We start from the raw sequence: 24,589 nt of genomic DNA on the forward strand, positions 1-24,589 counted from the left end.
GTGAGTACAACTGATATATATCCATTGACTTTTATTACAAATGTACTTGATCACTTGGCTTCAAAAAGTTTAAAATCAATACCCTATTTTCTGTAGGCCAGTACAAAGCAAACTGTTTTACAAATTAAATACCTAAAAATTTGACAAAAATATTAAAATTTGATGAAAAACAATTATAAAAATCCTTAATCTCTCTCTTCAAAAAAGGAGGCAGTCTTCCCAGTCCTATTATACAATATTAATAATATTCACCATTTTTAGAATAGGTAGCTAAATTATATTTTTCTGTTAGCATACAAAACTCTTAGACTAATAGATTTCATTTGTATATGCTCCAGTTAAGTTTGTGAATGCCATCTGATTGCAATATAATCAACTATCTTTAATTGAGTCCTAATTTACACTTATTTAATAATTTGCATAGTTTAAAAGGGATAAAGGTTATTCTACAACTAATTATCATAGGCTATTACAGTGCTATTTTTCAAGGCAATAAGTATTTGCTCCCAAATGAAATTATGTCTTCTTTAGGCAGGGGTTAAAATTACTAGCAGCTTTCTCCATTACCTGAACAAATTGGAATAGTTATCCATCTCTAGATGTGAAGACCTAAAAACACATCGATATATTTTCCACTTTGAGTCAAATTTCAACCCCTGCATGGGACTAGAAAGTGAGACTTTCAAGGTTTTTATTTCACTGTTGGGTTTTGGTTTCTACTCTCCATGGCTTTTAGGAAGCTGGGAAAGTTTGTCTTTCCTGACTCACATTGTCTCTCTTTTCCATTTGGCAAATATTCATCTACCTTCAATCTGTATCTAGTAGAGGAAAAGCCGACATGGCTTTTCTTATGAACTTCCTTTGTTGTCAAAGGCATGTATAATGATTTCTACAGTTCTGGTTAGTTAACTTTAGCTCCCTCTGTGGCTGGATGACTGCTGCTTCTAACATCAGCATGATAAATAGGAGGCACAAATAAAAAGTAGCTTAAAAAAAGATTTGGTGATTTAAAAGAAAAAAAAAAAACGAACAACACCAAACACACACACATATATGGGCATTTCAAATCTGGTGGCTGATCTCTGGATTAAATTACTTGACAGTGTCTCTCATTTTAAAGAACGTCAATATTGCAATGCATTTCAAGTTTTTCTCTTATACTTAGGCAAATAATATAGTTTAACCAAGCTCTTGGACCTTAATTGTAAGACAAAGCAGATCATTAAAAATAAGGCATACTTGTCAGGAATTAAGTTTTGTTTGCTTGTTTTTGGCACATTTGATCATACTGTCTTCTATGAATAACACATATGGTCAAATATACCATTTCCTTTTTCATTTCAGCACAAACAGGGTTTACCAACTAGTAAAATAAAAAACAAGGAAAAACTCCAACATAAAACACTGAGATATAGAACCTTGGTAAAGTACCGAGCACCTGGGGGGAGGGGTGGGGAAAGGATGAAACAGTAGAGGGAGGAAAGGTTGGGAGGGTGCTTGGGGAGGTAAAGTGAGATGCAAAAAAGAGCATCTTTACAGTCACTTAGTCTTTTCTAAGATCACCTCTTAAGTCTTAAAATATTTGCATGTGGATTTCTTTTTAAACCCAATGACCATAAATCAGACACTGGTTTCAAAATCTTAGTAAGATTGTGTTTAACTGTTATAGTGTAAAGACAATTGCACAATACATGTGCTTATTGATCCGGTAGGATTCCAAGCAGAATCTGAAGTCTGTAGGTAAGAAAGGTTTCACTTTAGGTAACAGTGACCCTAAAGAAAACCTCATGAAAGAACTCGCATCTCAAATAAAGGACACTTTGCCTAAGTTTGCTGTGTTTTTGTTGACTTGCACTACTTATTGCTGGCTACTATGAAACACTGATCTAGGAGTACTCCAACAACCTGTAGTACAAGGCTTAACTTTAAGAAGCTATAGTAAACAAGAGACAAAATCAAAGCAATTCTCTTTCCTAACTAGTAACAGCACAGAGAATGCAGTCTTTTCCATATCACAGTAAAAGTACAGTGAACAAAACAGCTCAACAAACCTTAAGACAAAAAAGTGCAGGTTATTAATGTTTACATGCAGTTGATAAGCATTCCAAATGTCACATTATGCACTGTAAAAGCTCAACTTTACTATATGGAAATAAGAAAAATGCACCTTGGGGGAAAGGGAAAAGCAATTTAATCATTTCCAGTGATTTTGTAAGTAAAGAAATTCCTAACTATTGTACGGTCACCTCATATTTAACATTGTATGAATATTAAAAGCAAACAATTTAATGGGAAAATGCACAGTACAATGGAAATAGCTTGTTATTCAACACATACAGTAGATCTCAAAAACAAAGACAACACACTCAACCAGGGAGCTTAAAAATATCAAATCAAAACCCAAAGAACCAGCAGAAAAAAAAAATCCTTCAAAAAGACAACTGTTTCACCTTCCTAGCCCAATGCTTTACAATGTGAGAAGCACTGATACCTTCCAGCTCCTACAGGTGGTGTCTTCTACATACAGCAGTAAGATCTATATGGCTGGATTTGCCAAGAAACAATTCCATCCCCAGAACTCTCTAGAGCAGACAAAATCCTTTTTTTTAACCAAAATACTTTCTACAGAATTCCAAACCAAAATGTACTGTTTAAGGCATCTTTTTTATAACATTTTCTCTTCACTCAAAGATGATAGTCATGCAGCAGTTTAATGATAAAAATATATTAATATTTTACTATACAGCAGCAAGAAGTTAGTTGTCAATTAAAAGCACACGAACATCTTTAAATGAAAACCTGTAAAAGACTATCGATACAAACAATTTCAGTTTGGAGGACACCAGCCTGGTAAAGTGCTCTCCTAAGCTTTGCATTTTCATACCCTACACCTTGAATATATGAGTTATAGAACATACTTTTGATAGAAGGCTTGTACACTTGGGGAACACAAATACACTTAGCATATAATGTAGCCAGTAATAACTAGCACCACAGCTACATGGAAATCCTTTACACATACCAACTTGGCTTTCACTTTTAAAATGAAACTCAGAATCCATGGCTCAGTAGGATAACTATAATTGTGTTGCTCTGCTTTTTAACAGGTCTACATAAGTTAATAGCACTGGCAAAAATCAAAGAATAGCTTCAGACCTCTTACTAGTTTAGGAGACAGTGCTAGTGACCACAAATAGACTTGCTACCTGATGTCCAAGTACAGGTTCACTGGAAATTGCTGCACGTTAGTTTAAGTTTTTAAAATCTTTCTACACATAATAAAAAAAATATATTATGAACGATACATCTCATATACACAATAATGACAAAACACCTACTCAATCAAAGCAAACAGATGCAGAAAAATATTATGGGAGATTTCCTTTTTCTTTCTTTCCTCTTTTTCCTTTGACTATTGAATAACTTTGGTTCCAACCGTAAAAATCACAACTTAGCAAATTTCATTTAAATGCCTTTTTTAATAATTTCTTCATGTTCACAGAAGTTTCACTGACCATTTTTATATGTTTAAGGTCCAGATGCAATGCATATTGTATAAAAGAGAGCACTTATTGTTTACCTTGCATGAATTAAACCTACGTACCTTTAACTCTACAAACTTCTGCATAACATTTAGACAAAGCTCAGACACACAGCATGCCTAGCCCTCATATATATACACATCTCTAATCACAGGTATATAGGGTGTCAAATATACTATAATAACCTCCATGTAAGGTTTGAAATTTGGTAACAAAATGAGAAAAACTAAAAATATTATTTTACGTGTTCTAAAATATCTCTTTTTTGTGCTAAAGTCAAATGTTAGCTCAACATGAAAAGGACTTTTATATAATTCAGCAATATTATAATCTTGACCATTTTGCAAACACTTTTAATAATAATAGCTTAAACGTGTACAAAAGTTCTTGGTTAATTAGGGAAATAAACACTCAGTTCTTTATATTTTTTAATCAAGTAGGAAACACAGTTCATATAATGTTATTACTTTTTGTATTTTTTTTGTTTTTTGTTTTTAGCAGCTGCTTACTGTTTTATATGGTGGATAAAGTGGACAACATCCAGCGATGGGTGGCAAGTCAAGAAGAGAAACTGTCAGTTGGTGGAGGTTCTGTGGGTGGTGCTCCCTTGGAGTTAACAGTTATTTTTTTTTTATTTTTTATTTTTTTACTTTTTAACTTTTTATTTTCTCTCTTTCTTTACAGTATATTTTCTGTGTGTGGTTGTGTGTGTGTGTGTGTATGCATGTGTGTGTGGGTTTTTTCCATTCAGTTTGATCAATCTTCTTCCCCTTCTTCTTCACCCTGCAGCAACAGGGTGGCAGCGGCGGTCTCCTCCTGCTGTTGCTGCTGCTGCTGGTGGAGCTGCTCACAGGCAGCTCGCTTCTCCCTCTGTTTCTCTTGAATCTTCTTCATCTCCTCCGAGTACTTGCAGAAGGTGTGTCCAAACTTGGCCCACACCTTGTAGGGCACGGTGATGGAGTTGCGGTAAGTGGGCTTCACCTCGCTCACTCGCATAAACACGCCGTACTTGTTGGAGCCCACATCGAAGAAGAAGCGCTTGTTGTCCACAGTCAAGGAGGTGCCCTCGGGCAGCTCGGCCGGCTCCTCCTCCACTCCGTAGTCATCGATGAGCTTGGCCAGAGCGTCGCGGAACTCGATGAGCCCCTGTGCGGGCAGCGCAATGGTCTGGCCCTGCGTGGAGCCCAGGCCGGGCCCCCGGTTGACCGTCTGGCGGATGCGCAGGAAGCGGCCGCGCTGGTTCTCCTTGAGATCCATGTAGTACTTGCGGTTCTCGCGCACCAGGAACTCGCTCTTGAGCGCCCGGCGCGGCTCGTCCTGCGCCTGGGCCAGGTCCGGCGGCTGGCTGGGGCCCAGCTGCGCGTAGTGCTCGATGAAGTCGCCCAGGTAGTCGCGGAACTCCACGGCCACTGACATGGAGAGAGTGAGGCGGCTCTTGTTGCCGCCCGCGCCCACCTCAGCGATCTTCAGGAAGCGGCCCTTGGCGTTCTGCTTCACGTCCAGGTAGAAGCGCTTGTTCTGGATGTCCACCCGCTTGGAGGCCAGCTCCTGCGTCTCGTGCTGCAGCCCCCCCGGGGCCCCTCCGCCGCCGCCGCCACTGCCGCCGCCGCCCCCGCCGCCACCACCGCCCCCGCCGGAGCCCGAGCCCGAGCCTGGGTGCCCCAGGGAGCCGCCCGAGCCCAGCGCCGCACCACCCTGCTCGCTGCCGCTGTCTCGGTCCGCCATGATGCTGCGCTCCGCCGCCGCGCCGCCGCCGCCGCCTGCCGCTCCGCCCGCCGCCTCAGTCGCCTCAGCCGCCGCTGCTTTCCCTCCCCGGCTCCGCCTGCTGCCGCCGCAACCCCCACAGCCAGTCAGCCACTCTCGCGAGATCTGCGGGAGAGACGAGACCCGGTAACAGGGCACTGACTCCCCAGTACAGTAGCAGGGCGCCCTACTGTACGCGCCCACCCGCCCGCCGGCACGTGACATTCGCCCCCTCCCTGATGCCAGCCCCCCGACCGCCCGCCCGCCAGGCGGCGCCCACCCGCCGGCCCTCACCCCACACCCCTGGCGTGTGTGTGGGGGGGAGGAGGTTGTGGGACGCGCCGCGTCGCAGCTGCTGCCGCCACCACCACTGTGGCTGTCGCTGTTGGCCAGACCCTGGGCGGCCTCGGCCCAGGGAGTTGGGGGACCAGGGGTGAGAAGGGGACTGCCATACTAAGCACAGGGAGAGGGCCTGAGTTCTGCATTCCAGTGACCCCGAAGAGAGGATGTGGAGGGAAGGGCCTGTGAAGCGCTACTGAGCCCGCTGCAGACAGGGGACACCAAGTCACGGCCACCCCCTTACATGTGGGCCTCAGTCAGACCCAAACCCAAACCCAGACAGGCCCACCCACTGCCCGCCTGGGCTATCTCCTACCGCAGAGCCCTGGCCGCAGAGGCGGGCAAGGAACAGGAGAGGTGGTGCGGCGGTAACCCTTAGCTGCAGAAGGGGCTGCCTAGGATGAGGACGGGGCGCCGGCAGCAGTGGCGCGGAGCAGCAGACACCTAGCCCGTCCCTCCCCTCGCTCCCGCCGCTTCCCCCTCCCAGCGCACGGCAGCGGCTCTGGCCTCAGATGATCCCGCTCCCCCCCTCCCCCCAACCGCAGCCCCGCACAGTCGGGCGGGCGGGCAGGCGGGCGGGCGCACTCACCGACGGGGGGGAGCCAAGCAGAGGACGGCAGCCGCACCAGGGCCGGGGTGCCCGCAGTGCCTGTTCTCGTTGGCTTTGCCCTTCCCCCCAAGCAACAATCAAAAAGAAACCCCACGTTCACCCAAAAACCTTCAACCAGCCCCCAGTGGGACCACAACTGCCCGCCTGCCTCCCCCTCCTCCTTCCGAGATTTGGGGAAGGGGGGCACCCTGCTCAAGGCTGAGCCCAGCCTGGGTTGCCGGCCAGCTCTGCGGATGAACCAGGCCCTGCCAAGCCTTCAGCCCCTAACCCACTCTTCTTCCCCTCTGGAAGGACCCAGAATGGAGGAGAAAACCAAGCAAGATTTAGTAAATTCACGAGCTAAAAATGTCAGGAATTTCCTGGGAAACGCAGTTCCTTACGGGTTTCATTAACGCAGGTTCGCTCGCCCCTTTTACCCCTCCTCCCAGAAACTCCTTAGTGTCCAGGAGAGCCCCTACCTCTCAAAAAGTAAAGCATTACATGATTAGTGGTTTTTAGGTAGACAGCTAGGTTATCAACCATTAATTAACCAATGAATCTTTGGACAGTGACAGCTAAAGGGGGTCTCTGGTCTCAGAAAGAGACTCGGAAAGAAGTGATTTCTTTCTTCCTAGATCTAAGGCATAATCTAGGGCCTGTTTTCCTTCTCCTACATATATAGCAAACGCTCATACTCCCTCCCTGCAGTCTGCAGTTCTAAGAGTTGTGGGGAAGCTCAGGCCTATCTCCAGGAGAACCCCTGCCATTACCCCTACATTCTCCTTATCACCTTCTGCAGGGGGCTCAGGGGATAGACATCACAGCCTTACTCCTGGCTTTCTCAAGCATGGATTGTTGCCTCCATCCTTAGAAGAGTGTTTCTGTCCCATCTGTGGGTGCCATTCCCACCCAACATCCCTCAACCCCCAAAGTAAGGAGTCTTCCCTCCCTCATTCAGCTTCACAGACAGCTGAGTACCACAGTTGTGCAAGCTTCCTGGAAAAGAAAGGGCTGGAGAGGACTAAGGATCACGAAACCCAGATAAGTCTAGGACCTAAACCTTGTCAATACCTGAGCCCTCAAAGCTCCCTAATATATCCCTTCACCTCCTGAGCAAACCTGCCTCCGAAGTATTCACAGCTTGCTTTTTCTTTTAGCAAGGGCTCCGTTCTACCCAGCATTAGCTACTCTGGCTCTGGGCTGATGTTTGCTACTTCCCGCTAAAGAGCAAGAAACAGGGAAAAGCACTATGGCTACCAAAGAGCAAACTGGAGTAGTGCTGTGGGAACCAGCCCCAGAACCACCTACTAGTCCCTGAAATGGTCCCTGAAATGGTTCCCTGAAGGGGAGGCCCATTCTGACAGACAGAAATCCAGGCTTTGGGCTCCATAAAGAACTTTTCCTTAGTTGGGGGCATCCTCCAGTACCGAGTAGTGCCATTTTATTGCTGATTTTTCTAAACTCCCTCCCTTGTCCCCAAGTCTGCAAGGAAGGGGAGAGAAGAACTGTTGGCGCACTTCCCACCGCGGAAGAATTAAAACGAGAAAAAGCAGTGGCTCCTTCAAGCTCACACAGTAGCGATCAGGACCCTGGATAGACCCTGGCCCCAAACTGGGACGCAAAGGCTGAGTGGCAGGGTCTCCGCACAGAGTAGGGCGGGGCATTACGCTTCCAGCTGTAAACTGAGGCTAAAGATCTGTTTCGATCCGTCTGATCTAGAAGAGCCGCTGCTCTTCTTCTGGGGTTTACCCTGCACAGAACCAAGCGCTTGCCCCCTCAAGAAAGCTCTTAGCAGCAAGAAGCCCAATGGGATTGTGATGAGGAGACACGCGCCTGCCGGTCCCATTCTTCTACGCTAATGACTGCTTCCCCCAGGACAGAAAACAAGGGCTTTAAAATGCCCACCTTCCGTGACCAACTTTAGAGTTTAAATTTCTCGTTTCTCTGTCCCAAACATTTATATCCAGGGGTTCTGAAGCAGTTTGACTTTGGGAACACCCTGATTTTCTGAAAAAGTGTCACCAGCAACTGAGTTCTTAGTTCCCCAGCGCACAGGCAACTGATGAAGCTTCTAGACAAAACACAAGTTAAATATCATTTGCATGTTCAAAATGGGAATTTTAAACTCAAATCAGCAAACCACTGAGACCTGGATCTCTTCACATAAATATGCATTTACTTATTTTACATTATTTATTATATATGTATAAAATTTCTACCATTATATACCAGCTTGTCCCCTATTTTACAAATGTATCTAAAAGGTAAGCAAGGTTAATAATGGCTTTTCCAAAACAATTCAATGATAAATTGGATATTCAGCACATTTTCACTTCTCAAAAAGTTAATTTCAGGATAAGCCTGTAAATGTGGGGCTTTGGTCAGACTAGGAAGGAGATGGTGAAAGGCGGCTTTCCTTAGGCTACAGAATACGGTAGCCTTAAAAGGCAGTCTGGGAAGAATGAATATTGTCTCAGAGCAAGGTCTTAAAAAGTTTAGAAGCTTAAAAAGAATTTCAGAGTTAGATCTGCACCCTAACATTGAAAATCCATTAGAAAATTTGTAGATTTAAAATGACTTCTAGCCATTTGTTAATTACCTAAATAACATACTTAGTAAATGAAAAGCGTTCTAGTATTTAGCCTCTTGAATTTGTTATTCTGAAACAAACAGTTGTAAAATTAAATTGAAATTTTCAATACAATGCAGGAAAGGCAAAGAGGAAACGAAATAAATTAACATGCAGCAAAATATCAGTGTTAATTAAAAATCATCAAAAAATATTCCCTTTCTGCTCAAAGTTTGCTTACTTTAAAAAATCTGATAAACGTCTAGATTTCTTGAGCTCTTTTATTAATACTACACACACATTTTGAAGAGAACAGAGATTGCTTTATTTTTAATCCCACTATCTCTATGCCGTTAACAAACTCTTACCAACAAATATTGTTCACAAGTGAAACAAACATTAGGCAGAACAAAAAGGAAAAAAGCTTCAATTTTCCTCAGCCTGAACTACGGGTGATTCTAATAAGCTTTAGTCTTTAAAAGCAAAAATTAACACACACACACACATTTATAAAATAAACTTGGAGGGAGAGAATCTACCTCTGGGTAATAAACCCTTTTAGTTATGGAGTTCCCAACAGAAACAATATGCTGATTAGTATCACAGATTTCCAAAACAAAAGAGAAGCAAGAACATTAGAAATTGTTTTCAAGTACTGCTTAGGTTAAATGCCTGTCTTAAACTACACAATTATCTTCAATACCCAAATTATTAAAAGTAACTGGAATGTTGTACTGCAAGTGTTCAAAGTGGAGGAATTACCCATTTCTTCTCATGGCCATCTACCAGGAAAATGAAAGGAAACTCTTAAGTAAATGTTAACGTTTAACAACAACAAGGACTAATAGTAGTAGTATTTCATCAATCATTTTTTAAAAGCACATTGTCCTTCTATAGCTCACCTAATCTTCAAAATTATGCCTCTCCAGTGCTATTTTAATGTTTAAAGATATGAATTAAACATTTAAAACCTGAAGAGAACAATCCATGTGATAGAACCCTCGCATTTCACAAAATGTTTTCACTGCAAGCATTTGCAAAAGAGTTAAATAAACGTAGCACACATTCTAAATTCGATAAAAGATTCCGAGAACCCGACATTTTATGTACCCAAAAGGCCCAAACAGAACCGATGCAAATGTCAATAGCTCACTCTCTTCCGGCTGATACTTAAAAGGTTTTACTAGTACCCAAAGGAATGAAATCAGCAACTCTCTCCACACTCTACTCAACACTCCAATTTTCAAAGCCGCAATTCGCAAACGTCAGTTTGGGCTGGGAGCAGTGGGGGTCTTGAAGCAATAATAATACAAAAAATCCTTTTCTCCTCTCACAGTCTACCAAAAAACGTCAAACCAAATTCCGTCTATTACAAAGCACTGGGACCTCCCTTCCAAGGACACGGGACACAACCACAGACACCGCTGCAAAAAGCTCTCCAAGAGCACCTGGCCCGACAGAACGAATTAGAACCCTCAAAAGGGTCCCTCACACACAGCGGAAATGAAGGTGGCATTTATTTGGGGATAGACAGCAACGAGCCAAAGAAAGTTGCCCTAGCCGGACTGGGGCCTTTCTCTCTCCAAGTTCAGAATCAAGGCAGATATATTTGTGGGGGTCCCTTCTAAAGACACCTCAGCCGGCTCCGGAGCCCACTGTCACTCAAAGGGAAGACCCTCCAGCTTCGCATCCGTTCCTTTTGCCCCCGAACAAAGACAGAGGAGGCTGTTGAGCTGACCTAGCTCCGTGGGGCAGCAAAAACGCCTTGTTCGAGCCACCCATCCTTGGGCCTGCCTTCATCTGCGATGTCAGCACCAATGTATTATTTTTTATTTTTACAACGCATCCTGGGCGGGTGTATGCATTGCGGGGGTGGGGGTTGAACAGAGGAGAGGAGGGGTTGGTAGTGAAGCCTAGAACCCTCCTTCCTCTCCCTTCCTGCCAGGGTTGCTGTGCAGGGAGTGTCGGCCACATTTGGCGCACTGTCCCAGGCCCGGGCGAAGATGGCCAGGGGAAATGGGGCTTAGGGATTGCTAAGCAAACGGCACCACTGGTGGTCTACTACCGTCAGCAGAGGTAGGAATGTCTGGGTTTTTTTTTTTTCTTTTTTTTTTTAAGGGGCGTGTGATTTTGTTCTTTTTTGGAGGTGGGAGTCCGTTCGTTCGTTCGTGCGCTACGGGAGGGGGGGGCGTTGCTGCACTGCCTGAGTCCCCGGAGGGAGGGTGCGAAGATGTCTACAATGGTACAGTAATTATTCCTGGGGCAAAGAGGGCAATTAGAGGGGACAGGGTGGGCGGCACCTCGAGTTGTGGCAGTGGCAGCAGGGAAGGTCGCAAGGGGCTTACCCTGGCGGGCGGGCGCTGTCCTGCCGCAGGTGAGGGAGGGCGCGGGCTGGAGGGAGGGAGGGCGCGCGCGAGGCAGGCGCTAGGCTGGCGCGAGGAAAGGGGGAGGGGAGGAGGGGGAGGAGGGCGCGCGCGCGCACACCTGTCCTGGACAGCAGCGCGAGCTGAGCGGCGCCTCACTCGGGCTCAGCCGGCTGAAGAGGAAGGAGGGCGGGCTGGCAGGCGGGGGCGGGACGCCGAGGGGAGGAGGAGGAGGCGGCTCGGATGGCTGGCCCGGCTCTCGCTCGTTCTCCCTCCCGCGGGCAAGTCCGGCTCACACCCTGCTTCTCCCGCTCACTCACAGCCCCCTTGGCTCTCCCTCCTCCTCCTCCTTCCCCTGCGGGATCCGCTCGCCGCCGCCGCAGACGGCAAGTCGTGGCAGCCAGACGTCGGCGCGTAACCCGGCGCTCCGTGCGTGACTCCGAGCGACGTCAGCGCGCGCTCCGCGCTACCCACCATCTCTCCCCCATCCTCCCCCCGTGGCTCGCGCCCTCCGCCCTCGCGTCCCTCCGTTTCAGTCGCCGCGGCGGCGGGCGCTGAGCGCGCTCCCTCCGCCCTCCTCTTGCGCGTGCGCGCGCCTCCTGCGCCGTTGGCGCGTCAACAGCCCGCGGGCCCAGGCCTTGAGGCGCGTCTGAGGAAGGGGCTGCCTGTGGCCTCTTTGCGCGCACTTCCTCCACTCGCCGCCCGTGGCGCCCCTAGGAGGACTTAACCCGCGTTGGGCTTTGAAGGCTGGAGCTAGGCTCTGGCGGGTCTAGAGCCCTGTAGGGCCTGCACCAGCTCCAACCTAGGGCCCTAAGCGTCGTTATCCGTGCAGCTCCCACCCTGTCACCCTCTCCCTATGCCCTTGTTCCGCCCGCATCTCTCAGGAAGCAGTAGACCTTTTATCTCCCGGGAGGGTCTCACCTTGGTCTTCAGACGCCTGCCGAGAGGGCTAGAAGGGCAGAATTAGCATAAAGAAGAAAGAGGCGAGGCCACGTTCAGGCTTAAGCCCCAGGAATCCTTGACAGGAAGCGTGGGGTTGCTGCCCAGCCTCCCACGCAGTGTAGGTGAAACTGGGCCCCTTTGAGGGACTGTGACTAAGGACAAAACCCTGATAAATATTATTTATGCGTCCTTGGGCTGAGAGGGAGAAAATGTAAGAGACGAGTTAATTTTCATAAATTACTACGCAGGGGCGAAATGCAGAATTATAAAATGTCCTTTAAGAGTTTTCTTGAAATCTTACCAAGTTTGACAAGATGTTTGGTGCACGGTAACTTTCTTCCATACTTCGTATGCTGTCACATCTCTATCCTGCAACACTGCGCCATGGAAGATGGGTCAATTAAAAGTTATCAGCTGCAAAATAGAAAGCTACCTTAACCATCTTTATCATGATTTAAATAGATGTCAGAGAAGTCATTCTGTAGTTAAAAATTTAGCCACTGTCCTAACTTATTTACCTGAGCATATTTTATTTTGAAGTTACCTTGCAATACACGGTAGAATACCCTTTTATTAGGCAATATTAAACTTTTAAACTCACTTATAGGACCGGACTTTTTTTTAGGAAGCTTATCGAGTTAAACCTTTGAGGCAAGTAGGAGTGAGATGAAATTAACCCCATTTTATAGATGAGAAAATTGAGTTACAAAAACGTCAGTTCAGAGTTGCAAGGAGTCTGTGACCCATAAAGGGATCTAGTATTACCTACTTTATCCACTAAACCAGAAATCCCTCAATTGTTTACTTGTGGGTATCTTTGGATGCCCCTGTCCCCCGTCCCCACGTATTGTAGTCAGTGCTAATGTCTCAGAGAAATTTTGGAGGTATTCCTGGAGACGCCAAATCACAGAGGACTCTAAAAGGTTTGAGGTTGGAATTCCCTGCCACAGCAAATCGCAGCTGTGCAATAAGTTATTGTGAAACAATTCAGATTCTATACTAACAACAAAGTGTTTATTAATCCCTAGTTAGAGGTGAAAAAACTTTTGAGACAGGTTTAAGAATGATGGGTCATTTCTTTTGAATTGCTTCTTTATTCACCTCATCTTTAGGTGGCAGCACTACTATATAAATATCTTTAAAACTACAGTCTTCTGCAACTGGATATCCTAAAGAGTGTTTTGTCCTAAATACATCCAACTCTATTGTGGAGATTAGAAATAGGAAATCATATCTGAGAATTAGAATATTTAGGAGGTTCCAGAGGACGAAAATCAGAAAGGCTTTCAGAGAAATTAATACATGGAGTTACTGAAGGAAAAGATTTGAAAGTTTTTAAAGAGCTTTTTCTTTTTCTTTTTCTTCTTCTTCTTCTTCTTCTTTTTTTTTTTTTTAGGTATATGAGGCGCAAGTAGCATCTTTATTCTAAACCTGATCTCCTATTGAACCAGCACAAAATAACCTTCCAAAACAAACCATAGTTTCTCAATACTGCATATTAAAAATTTACAAGTTTAAAGTTACTGTTTGTATAGTTGCCAGTATTCTAACTATAATTTTATTTATTTTTTATGTAAGCCCTACTGCCAAGGTAGGGCTTGAACTCATGACCCCAAAATCTAGAGTTGCATGATCTACCAACCGAGCCAGCCAGGCACCCCTAACTACAATTTTATAATTGTAATAATTTTATAATTCTTCATTAAACTGCATCAAGCTTAAGAGGATCCCAAATAGCACCTTACTGTTGACCCTTGTGAAAGAGAAGAATTCTTCCTGGCTCCTTTCCTCGCTTCCTAAATTGTTCATATATAAACTAAATCACCATTACTCAAACTCAGAGAAGTGATAATACAAACTAAACTATATATAAATTGATAGCAACTTATAGATACTCTGCATCTGAATTTCTGCCACAGCGTTTGAGGGTAATCAGTTGTGATTGAATCATGTATGGGAGCTATTTAGATCAGTATTTTCTAAGTAGAACGTCATCATAATCAATCTTTTTGCAGTAGGTTTCCCTGTACGCCTTTATCCAAGCCACCAAACAAAATTGAATTTATATGTATTTCAGAATAGACTCTGTTAGATTTACAATATAAGTTGTAAATTTATAAGTAAACAAAACTACCCAAGAATATATCTGTATGTTCATCAGGAGTGGGAAATCAAATTATTTCTGGGTAGACGATGAAGTGTTAATAAAGTCTTTCTTGATGGCAGCTTCCATCTTTCTCAGATCAAACTTAGAGAAGGAGTCTCAAGCAAGTTGGTAGGGCTCAAACTCAGCAGTATTATGTTAAGATTTTTAAGCTCTCTGGTGCCAGCAAATCATGCAGCCTGGGGGCCTTTGCTCCAAACTTCTGCCAACTCCATTTTGGCAGTAAAGTGTTCTGTTGAACAAAGTTTGCACGTGTTTGGGGTGCGAAGTGGTTCCTCAGGCATTTATCTGGTTTCATTCCAGTTTAGGGACTTGAAGACAAGAGTCAGAAGCATGAGACTTGTATAGTTCATATATGCCCTGAAACAGATTATGTTGATGATCTGGAATTTTCACTTAAACAAGGACAGCTTTTTCTTTGTTGATGTAAGATTTATTGAAGTGGACCGTTTAGTTTACTCCTTTAATGCTAACATGGTATTGAACCATTCTCAAAAGCAGGTAAGGGGCGCCTGGGTGGCGCAGTCGGTTAAGCGTCCGACTTCAGCCAGGTCACGATCTCGCGGTCCGTGAGTTCGAGCCCCGCGTCAGGCTCTGGGCCGATGGCTCGGAGCCTGGAGCCTGTTTCCGATTCTGTGTCTCCCTCTCTCTCTGACCCTCCCCCGTTCATGCTCTGTCTCTCTCTGTCCCAAAAATAAATAAAAAACGTTGGAAAAAAAAAAAAAAAAGCAGGTAAGCAGAATCCTCTCTGTTGAGGGTCTAGAGCTGTGGCAAATCACTCCTCATCCTCCTACCACGATACCATCAAATACCACTTGAGAGCAAAGAGGCCAGTAATTATTTAAACTTGATCTCACTGTCGATGAGCCTCTGATCTTTTTTGGTATTGGTTGTCTGGTTTCATCTTTTATACCTCCTTCTTCCTATCCTGGAGTCATTGATTCACAACACTTGGCCAAGATATGTGTGCTAATTTGTCTTATTTCAGGGAGCCCCTCTTCCTGTGGGAAACATATACATTCTCAATTTCCATTATTTTTTCAAGTAATTCTAATGGAAAATCCTTGCATAATCTGAGGTAACAGAGTTTGAAAGCCATTAAACTGCTGTTGGAATATTGTTTTGTTTTTGTTTCTTTCTTCTCAGTTTAAGAGTAATGGAAAGAATGAGGCACCTGGGTGGCTCAGTCTGTAAGGCATACGACTTGGTCCAACTTTGGCTCTGGACGTGGGTTCAAGTTGTGCTGACAGCTCAGAGCCTGGAGCCTGCTTCAGACAGATTCTGTGTCTCCCTCTCTCTCTGCCCCTCCCCCACTCGTGCTCTGTCTGTCTCTTAAAATTAAATAAAAGCATTAAAAAAATTTTTTAAAGAATAATGGAAAGAAAAAAGTGCAAAAGTCACACATGTTGAAATGATGGTATTTTAACCACGATCAATGGAATGTCAATTTGTAATATACAGTATGGTAACTTGAAAATGGTAGTTAGTTTTGATACTTTTGCCACTGTTTGGCCTAAATTCCAATCTGTACTTTTCCCTTTCCTTTCCTTCTTTTAAAAAGTAATTCCGAAGTCACAGCTGACATATGGATGAGATGAAGAGACAATGAAGAGCAAAGCTGGGCCTTTCCAAACAGTGGATCTATCTGCACTGAAAGTACTATTGAACTTTGTTGCATGTTTTATGGTGCCCCCAAAATCCCCTTGTTGGCTTACTTTAAAATATAAATGTATTGCAGTTTTACTACCTGGAGCAAGATTAAATACATGCATACATAAGTGGGTGTGTACATACAACCAGATTACACTGCCCTCTGAAGCTAATTTGGACCATTTTTATAACCGAATGTAGTAGCACTTTCCAATTAGATGAAGATCAGTTGGTTTCTCTCAGTGGTGAGTCAAATATGTCAGGGGAAAAATCAAGAGAATCTTCCATGGGAAAAACCCTAAGTAAGCTCTTTCTTTAATATTTTGTATCTTTATTTTGTAATTCTTTTTTTTGTAATTCTTTAATATTTAGTCTTTTTTAACTTTAAGTATACCTTTTCTTCTTGTCTACCTAAATACTCAAAATTAATTATGAAATGTAAATGTAAGTGTAATAATTAGTTTTTACCTCTTAGATAGCACATAAATATTTGCTTGATAAGTATGTGTATAGGGAAGAAATGTTTTTAAATTACTATTCTGGAATTCCATTAATATATATATATTACATAAACATATTACAGCTGATGTTTAGGTGGCATTTAACTTTTTTTTTTTTTTTTTTGCTTTGAATTTCCTTTTGGAAAGTATTACCTGCTATATCAGGACTAGTTCTTGGAACCCATCACTGTTTATCAGCCTCATTTTCTTAAATCATTTATTGAACAGTATCCATCAATTGCCTATTCACCAGACATTGTTCCAGGTGCTGAACATACCAAGTTTCTGTTTCCATAGATTTTCCAGTCTAGTAACACAGATAATAAACAAATATATAAGATAATGTTGGGGGCACCTGGGTGGCTCAGTCGGTTGAGGAGCTGACTTCGGCTCAGGTCATGATCTCACGGTTTGCAGGTTCAAGCCCCACGTCGGGCTCTCTGCCAACAGCTCAGAGCCTGGAGTCTGCTTCAGATTCTGTGTTTCCCCTCTCTCTCTGCCCGCTCCCCCTGCTCATGCTCTCTGTCTTTCAAAACTGAATAAATGTTAAAGAAATTTAAAAAAAAGATAATGTTGGATAGTGGTAAGTGCTTAAAGAAAAAGAAAGCAGTAAAGGGGCAAGAGTTCACTGTGTGATTGTGTGTGCACATGCCTCCCATGTGATATTTTAAATGGAGTGATGAAGGAATCCTCTCTGAGGAAGTAACATTTGAGCAGAGACCTGAAATAGTCATTCATGCGAACATCTGGGGAGATGTTCTGGGCATCATGAAAAATTTATGCCGCATAAAGTCACCCAGCTATAATCCAGGTAACATCCCATGTGGTAACTATGTACACATCTGTTGTTTTTTTTTTTCCTTAAGAGAGAAAAAGTCATTAGATTTTCTGGGTACACATTAGGTTTTCAGTAAAGTTTTTCATTTCATATCATTATTGCTCTGCATTTCCCATGCTTATTATTCCATTATTTAATACAATAAGATTTATGGTAGACAAAGCTTCACAATTCCTTATCTGCAAATCCAAAATCCAAAACACTTTTTTCTTAATTTTTTGGTGTAAAAACTGATCTGAACAGACATAACTCTATTTAAAGTCTTCATTTTTCCATTTGGTGTGACTATTGATGCATTTCATTATGGAAATAATGTGTTTGATTGGAGACTGCTGCCCAGGACAACACTGGTTAAGTAAAATATAGATAGTATAACATGTTATATTCCTAAAATATTTAAAAAAATTGATTCAGGATCATATTTGGTCCCAAGGATTTTGGATAAAGGGTTGCATAGCTGTACCAGATTTCTTCTTGATTCTCTGATTAAATGTTGCTATTGATGTTAATCTTTAGGTATCTTTTATTCAAAGTATAATATTTATGTAGTGCTCTTATTATGTATCTAAAACTATGTAACTGCTCTGTATATCAGCTCATAAAATCCTCACAATGGCCTTATAAGTTTTATTTTCCTCATTTTACAAGTGAGAAAACTGAGGTGCAGACAGATTAAGCAAACTGCCAAAATCACACAGCTACTAAGTGACAGAGCTAAGAATTGAACCTAGACAATTTTTCTTCCTAGCTTGCATTCTTTGTCAGTCAACTAATTCTCCATCTCCTTATCCCTTTCTCCCTCTCCTCTGCTTTGGAGAAGTTTTAAATATCAGCCCTTTCCAAGACCATGAGTTTTCACTTATACTCTGAAATATCAGACACCAAAACTTTACAATTTCTTTACTAACATCCTTCAACAATTTTTTCATTTTATTTATTTTTATTAAAAAAATTTTTAATGTTTATTCATTTTTGAGAGAGAGAGAGACAGACAGAGAGTGAGTGGGGGAGGGACAGAGAGGGAGAGGGAAACACAGAATCCAAAGCAGGTTCCAGGTTCTGAGCTCTCAGCACAGAACCTGATGCAGGGCTGGAACTCACGGTGAGATCATGACCTGAGCCACCTGAGCCAAAATCGGATGCCTAACTGACTGAGCCATCCAGGTGCCCCTCGTTTTATTTTATTTGCTTCTGATTTAATTTCAGGCATTTCTATTCTCATTTGAGATTGCAGATTTACTTATCCTCATCCTCAGTCTGATAGGTTTTCATGTTAACCTTATCTTTCACCATCCTTTTCTTCACTGAATATCCTTGCATAATTATGAAGCACTTCCCTTATTATTGTGGCCTTGTCAGATGTCAGATCACATTTAAAAATTTGCATCTCGTTTACTGAGAAGTACCATCTGCTAAATAAAGCTCTGTTGCTGATTTGTAGGTTTCTATAACTCAATGAATTACATAACTTGCTTCAGATAACTTTATTCCTAGCATATTAAAGTCTCATTTTTTTGAGTTGGAACTGATGTTGTTTTTATTATTTTGTCCTCAGGTAAAAATTCTCCATAAGCAATTAGAAACTGAGGTCATTTTTGTATTGATTCATTGATTGATTGCTATCTAAAAGCAAGATTGAGTGTGTTTCATGAAGTTGGGCAAAGACTATTACAACTGTATAACACAGGTAGGGGCAGTTTGAGTAAGTATATTATATCGAACTTTCTTCCCAAGTATCTATTCTTGGTTGTCCTAGAAATCTATTGTGAGACACTCAGTGAAGCATTATCTTTTGTGTAATGTTGATGGACTTGTTCTGAGCCAAACATAATTTCTCAGGAGTCACTCAACAGCTCATGTATGCTAAGTTTAAGGGTGCCGTTCATGGCTAAAGGAGCTATAAAGGAATTAAACCCATCAATTTTATCTCATTAGCATACTGTTGAATGAAACAAGCCAACAAGTCAGTTCTTAAATTGCTGAGAAGGAAAAAAGAGACTGAATAAATACATATTTGCAATGAGCTTGGTTATAAAGAACATTAGTTTATTATATGAAAAATTGAGGGCTTTGCCAAGGATTACCTTGCCTACCTTTATGCCTCTATCTCCTGAGAGATCAAGAAGATAACATTTTCTCCTAAGACCGTGTTCCAGAGACACAGCTAGTTCCTCTGCATTATTCTACATTCATAGTATCTAATCAATACAAAACCTTTGAGGCAAACCATTAATATTTACCAAATTGTAACAATGTCTTGGGGGTAAAAATTTCATTTTATAATCTTATAGCTTATCTCAACTGTATATAAACAAACTTTAATAAATTCATGTGATGAATAACTGTTTTGGCTCTTCTGTTTTTTCTTACTTTTACTTAGAAGATCCCTCCTCTATTCAGTGTGGCAGTTAAGAACATGGTCTGGGTAATCTAATCTTTCAGATTCAAAACTCTGCTTTCAAATTCCTAACTGTGATTTTGGGCAAATTACTTAAGCAAGGATAATACCAACAGCCACATAGATATATTATGAAGATTAAATTGGTTAATTCGTAAAAAACATCTAGAGGAGGATCTGGCACATGGTAAATGCTCCATAACTGTGAACTCTACCCCTCCCCCTGCCCTGCCCCTTGGCACTAACTTTTCCTGCTCTCTCTTAAGACACAAGCCAAGTTCTCAGTCTCTCTCTCTGTCTCTCCTTCTCTCTCTCTCTCTCTCCAGATTTCAGGCTCATAGGCCTTCGCCTTAAAATTAAAACTGTCCTCTTACTACTAGATTCATCGGTTACATTTTCCTCCAAAACTTTCAAGTATTCTTCCCTTTTCTTGGTTCTGAACCATTATACTTGCTTTCTCTATCTGAACTCCCTTTTATGATTTCTCTTGATATGTCTTCCATTTGCACATTGAAAGGTTTTTCCTCGTTACTGTAGTATGAGTTCCTTGAGAGCAGGGAGTGGGTCGTAATTACTCTATTACTCCAGTCCCTTCCCTCTCCCTGCTGTGCAGTTTATGCTAAAGAAAATTTTATTGGGGGGTTCCTGGGGGGCTGAGTCGGTTAAGCCTCCAACTCTTAGTTTTGGCTCAGGTCATGATCTCACAGTTTTTTGAGTTCGAGTCCCGCATCAGGCTCTGTGCTGACTGTGCAGAGCCTGCTTGGGATTCTCTCCCGCCCCCCCTCTCTGCCTCTCCCCAATTCACACTGTCTCTGTCTCTCTCAAATGGGTGATGGGCATTGAGGATGCGCTTGTTGGGATGAGCACTGGGTGTTTTATGTAAACCAATTTGACAATAAATTATATTAAAAAACTAAATAAATAAATAACCTTAAAAAGAAAAAAAAGAAAATTTTGTTGAATAAATAAATCCATTTAGCCATTGTATTTTTTGCTTATTTTATCCTGGCTGTTCTATTCTGAACCTCCCATTTTCCTGAAAGCTCTCTTGTTCCTTTTATCTCTGGAAATTTTAAGTTCACCTGGTAATGCTGAGATCCCATCCTGGATCATCATAAGTTTCAGACTGAGAGGCAAAAGGTTCATTTTGCCACACAATCCATTCATATGTTAGAAAGAAGATTTCCATTTAATTTACCTAGATTTAATTTCACTCATAATCTCTTGGCTCCAGCTAGGCTGATTATTCTCTTTAAAATCTACCAGTATCTTTGAGAGGAGGTCTATTTTGCAGAACTCTTTGTCTCATTCCTTATTTGAAGACAGGACCATACCACTCTGTTTCTTTACATGCAGGGTAAACGTCAGCTCAGGGCACTGGCTGGCTCAGGCAGTGGAACATGTGACTCCTGATCTCAGGGTTGTGAGTTCAAGCCCCACATTAGATGTAGAGATTACTTTAAAAAATGTTTTTAAATCTTAAAAAAAAAAAGCATCATCTCTCTCTCTCAGTTTGAGTGATGATGAGCTAGATCAATCTTTTAACGTTTTTCTTTTTAATACATACAAAAGACCTATGTAACACATGTATTAGCTATAAGCTTGATAATATAATGAACTACCCAGTCCAAGAACTAGAACTTTTCCCAGTAACTTGCATCCACTCTGCCTGGGCTCCTACTCTATCTCTTCTCCTGTCTTCAGGCGTACCCAGTATCCTGAACTGTATGCTTATCTTTCAATTGCTGCTTTCTTTTTAAAATTGAGTCTTATATTAAAAAGTTAGGTTTTTTAAAAAAGTCTATTTATTTTGAGACAGAGAAAGAGGGAGAGAGAATCCCAAGGAGGTTCTGCAGAGCCCAATGTGGGGCTTGAACTCACGAACTATGAGATCATGACCCGAGCCGAAGTCTGATGCTTAACTGATAGAGCCACCCAGGCACCCCTAAAAGATTAGTTTTACGACAAATGTATCTATGGTAAAACAATATGTTGTTTGACTTGTATGTTTTTGAGCTTTAGAAAAATGCTGTCGTCCAATATATAGTTTTCTGGGATTTGCCCTTTTTACTCAACACTATGTTGCCAAAATTCATTCAAATTGTATATAATGATTGTTGAGTTTCAGTACCATGTAACGTTCTATTGTATGAATATATCTCAATTTGTTCTCCTGCTGATAAATATTTGAGTCTTTTCTAGGCTTTCAAAAAATTACAAAATCGTCGCTATAAAAATTTTTGTGTATGCCTCTTGGTCACACACGCAAAGTGTTTCTCTTGGCTGTATACCTAGGAGTAAGATTTTGGGTTGGAGAGTATACAAATATTCAACTTTGTGATATAATTAATGCCAAAGACTTTTCAATGTTCTCACAGTTTATAATGATTCTATGTACTCCCAATATTTGGTATTGTTACATGTAATTTTGGCCAGTCTAGTGGGGGTAAAATGGTACCTTTCTGCTTTTTATAGGTTGGAAGAAGTCATTGTTACTTGAAGTTTTTTAAACTTCCTCTTCCTTTCTACATTAAGAACTTGCAGCCTCATTACTGTGCCTGGGAGTTTCTTTGAAAGAAAGCATTTATTTGTGTGATAGTTTCTGCTAAGAGTGTTAAAACTGAGATAGGATGGAAGCTGGGTAGTTTGCATGTTGCTTTTAAGTTGATCTTGCATACACGAACTAAAATTTCTTGTTAATGCTACGCAGAAATGGAAACTACATTCTTTCATATTGGTCCATCATAGATTAGTCTGATCTTGAGTTTACACCTATCTGTGCAACTATTTTAAATAAAACTATTTTTCAGTCTGTCGATCTGGAATATTTCCTCTCAATCAAGTTTAGTAAAGATATCTATGTGTATTACTTTGTATTTTAATTGTACCAAAGAGATCCAACTTACCTACTTTTGATATGGTTACATTTACATGACGCAACACAAATTAATCTCTCAAAGATGTTTTAAAACTCCAAATGATCATCTTACTACTGCTACCCACTGAACTGACCTACACACATTAGCCAGGAAAAGAGGTCTAGACAGCTGGTGCTGCTTCACTGTGCCCTAAAATGTGTGTGTGTGTTTTTTTTAATTGAAAAAGCCATCTTGTATATAAACAGTTTTCGTCAATAACTAAAAACACATGGAGATGAACAAACAGAATTCAAGACAAATGGCAATACATGTATATTTTAAAGAAGAACTTTTATAGCGTTTATTGTCTTTAAAAACAAATACCAGTTTGTCATTTGTCTATTTTTTCTTGTCTTTGAATGAAGGATTTTTGAAGGAAGGGACCGTGTATTTGTTTTATGTGTCTTATGTTTCTTTATTATGTTGTTAAATATAGTGTCGTATCCCAAAAAGGAACTCACAATATTAACTGAGTGCAAAAGTCCCTGCTGTACTATGAACATTTGTTGACAAACAAAATGACGGAGTGAATATTCATGACCAAACCATGAGAAAGCTGCAGTTACTTTCTTTTCTATGGTACAGTAGCTATAATTGGAAATAATCATTCATCAGGATGAATACATTTATGCCAGGTGAGTGTTTTTCAACTTTATTTATATAGCTAACATGGTATATAGTCAAGTTGCTATCAGCCGTTGGTTTCTTTCAATGTTCTCTTTTAAAGCCAAGTGTTAAGCCTCATTTCCTCATTCCCATAATGCCAGATACTCACTTTCTATATTGACCCAGGGACATCAGGTGCTGCTGAAATAAGACCGACTCCTACCAAACCTCCCTTGAAGTGAGGGCTTTTTCTTTGTATTATGCAGTGTATATGAGCTTTTTGTTGTTTGCTTTTGTTCTTTTGTAAGCAGTGATGTGTAAGATGCGGCATATCTAGAGTTTAAGTCTTTACTCCTTACAAGGATGGCAAGGAACATCCTTACCGTGGTAGGCAGCCCCCAAATGGCCCTCAGCCATTCCTGACTTCTGGTCTTCACACCCTTGTGTATTCCTCTGCCAGGTTGTGCGTGGATTGATCTGATAACCAACAGAATGTGGCATAAGTAGTGTGCATCACTTGTAAGATTAGGGTATAAAAGACTGGAAGGACCCAGGGACCACAGTCCAAATGAGAACCTCAGCTAGTTCTTTAAGGCACTTTTTCTGTGGCCGGAAGTGCCAACCTAGATCCTGAGCCAAAAAGGCCCAGGTCTTTCTGGGCCCTAGAAAAGTATGAGACAGAAAACTCTGTATATGTAAATAGAAACAAGTAGGAATTTCACTGAAAGATAGTGGGAAAAAGAGAGAGTACCTAATAAAAAGAAATGAAATACAGAGGCTACCACATGGTTGAAACTTAAAAACATGCTAATTGAAGGAAGTTGGTCACAAAAGACCAGATATTGTATGATTCTATTTATATGTGATGTCCAGAATAGGCAAATCTTTAGAGACAGAAAATAGACTCATAGTTGCCTACAGCTGCATGGGTGGGGGTGGGGGTGGGGGAGCACGTGGTGTGATAGCTTAGTTCACAGTTTCTTTTGGAAGTGATAAAACATGTTTTAACATTGATGTGATAATAACTGCAAAACTCTGTAAACATACAAAAGTCATTGAATTGTATACTTTGAATGGGTCAATTGTATGATATATGAATTATATCTCAATAAAGCTGTTTCAAAAAAAGACTGCAATCTCTATCTTGGACTTTCTGTCTCTTCTATCACTTGTTCTGGAGGAAGCCAGCTACCAGGTCCTGAGGACACTTAGACAACCCACTCATAGAAAGGCTTATGTGGTGAGGAAACTTGTGAATGATGTTTGCTAGTGTGATAGGTAAGAAGTGATAGCTTACTGAAGTTTTAATTTGTAGTTGCCTATTGTGAATGATATTAGGCATATTTAGTATGTTTAAAGGCATTTGTAGGAGGATAACAAGAAATAGAAACGTGAACTCCATATTCGACGACATTAGGAGACATCTTT

General features: G+C 41.8%; 1 protein-coding gene and 1 long non-coding RNA gene across 6 annotated transcripts in view; one reads left to right on the forward strand and one right to left on the reverse strand.

The window, feature by feature from the left end:
* Positions 1–12,154, reverse strand: part of PURA (purine rich element binding protein A) — a 46,959-nt gene extending 34,805 nt beyond the window's left edge. The window contains exons 1-2 of one of the 5 annotated variants that reach the window (XM_019424374.2): positions 12,067–12,154; positions 17–5,411 (exon numbers count right to left, since the gene is read on the reverse strand). In XM_019424374.2, coding sequence (XP_019279919.1) covers positions 4,299–5,267 — 969 coding nt within the window. In that variant the 5' untranslated portion in view covers positions 5,268–5,411; positions 12,067–12,154 and the 3' untranslated portion in view covers positions 17–4,298. Of the gene's footprint in view, positions 1–16; positions 5,412–5,940; positions 6,072–11,127; positions 11,574–12,066 lie in introns of those variants that run through there. The other 4 variants (XM_019424372.2, XM_019424371.2, XM_019424373.2 and 1 more) reach the window with 4 other exon arrangements.
* On the forward strand, positions 10,709–15,565 carry LOC128778312 (uncharacterized). The gene is made up of 3 exons (XR_008423875.1): positions 10,709–10,858; positions 13,484–14,752; positions 14,984–15,565. It is a non-coding gene; the product is annotated as an uncharacterized LOC128778312 (long non-coding RNA).
* Positions 15,566–24,589: the final 9,024 nt, after the last annotated feature.

The sequence above is a fragment of the Panthera pardus genome, unplaced genomic scaffold (genome assembly GCF_024362965.1).
Source record: "Panthera pardus isolate Hobbes unplaced genomic scaffold, ASM2436296v1 HiC_scaffold_2, whole genome shotgun sequence".
Classification (NCBI taxonomy): domain Eukaryota; kingdom Metazoa; phylum Chordata; class Mammalia; order Carnivora; family Felidae; genus Panthera; species Panthera pardus.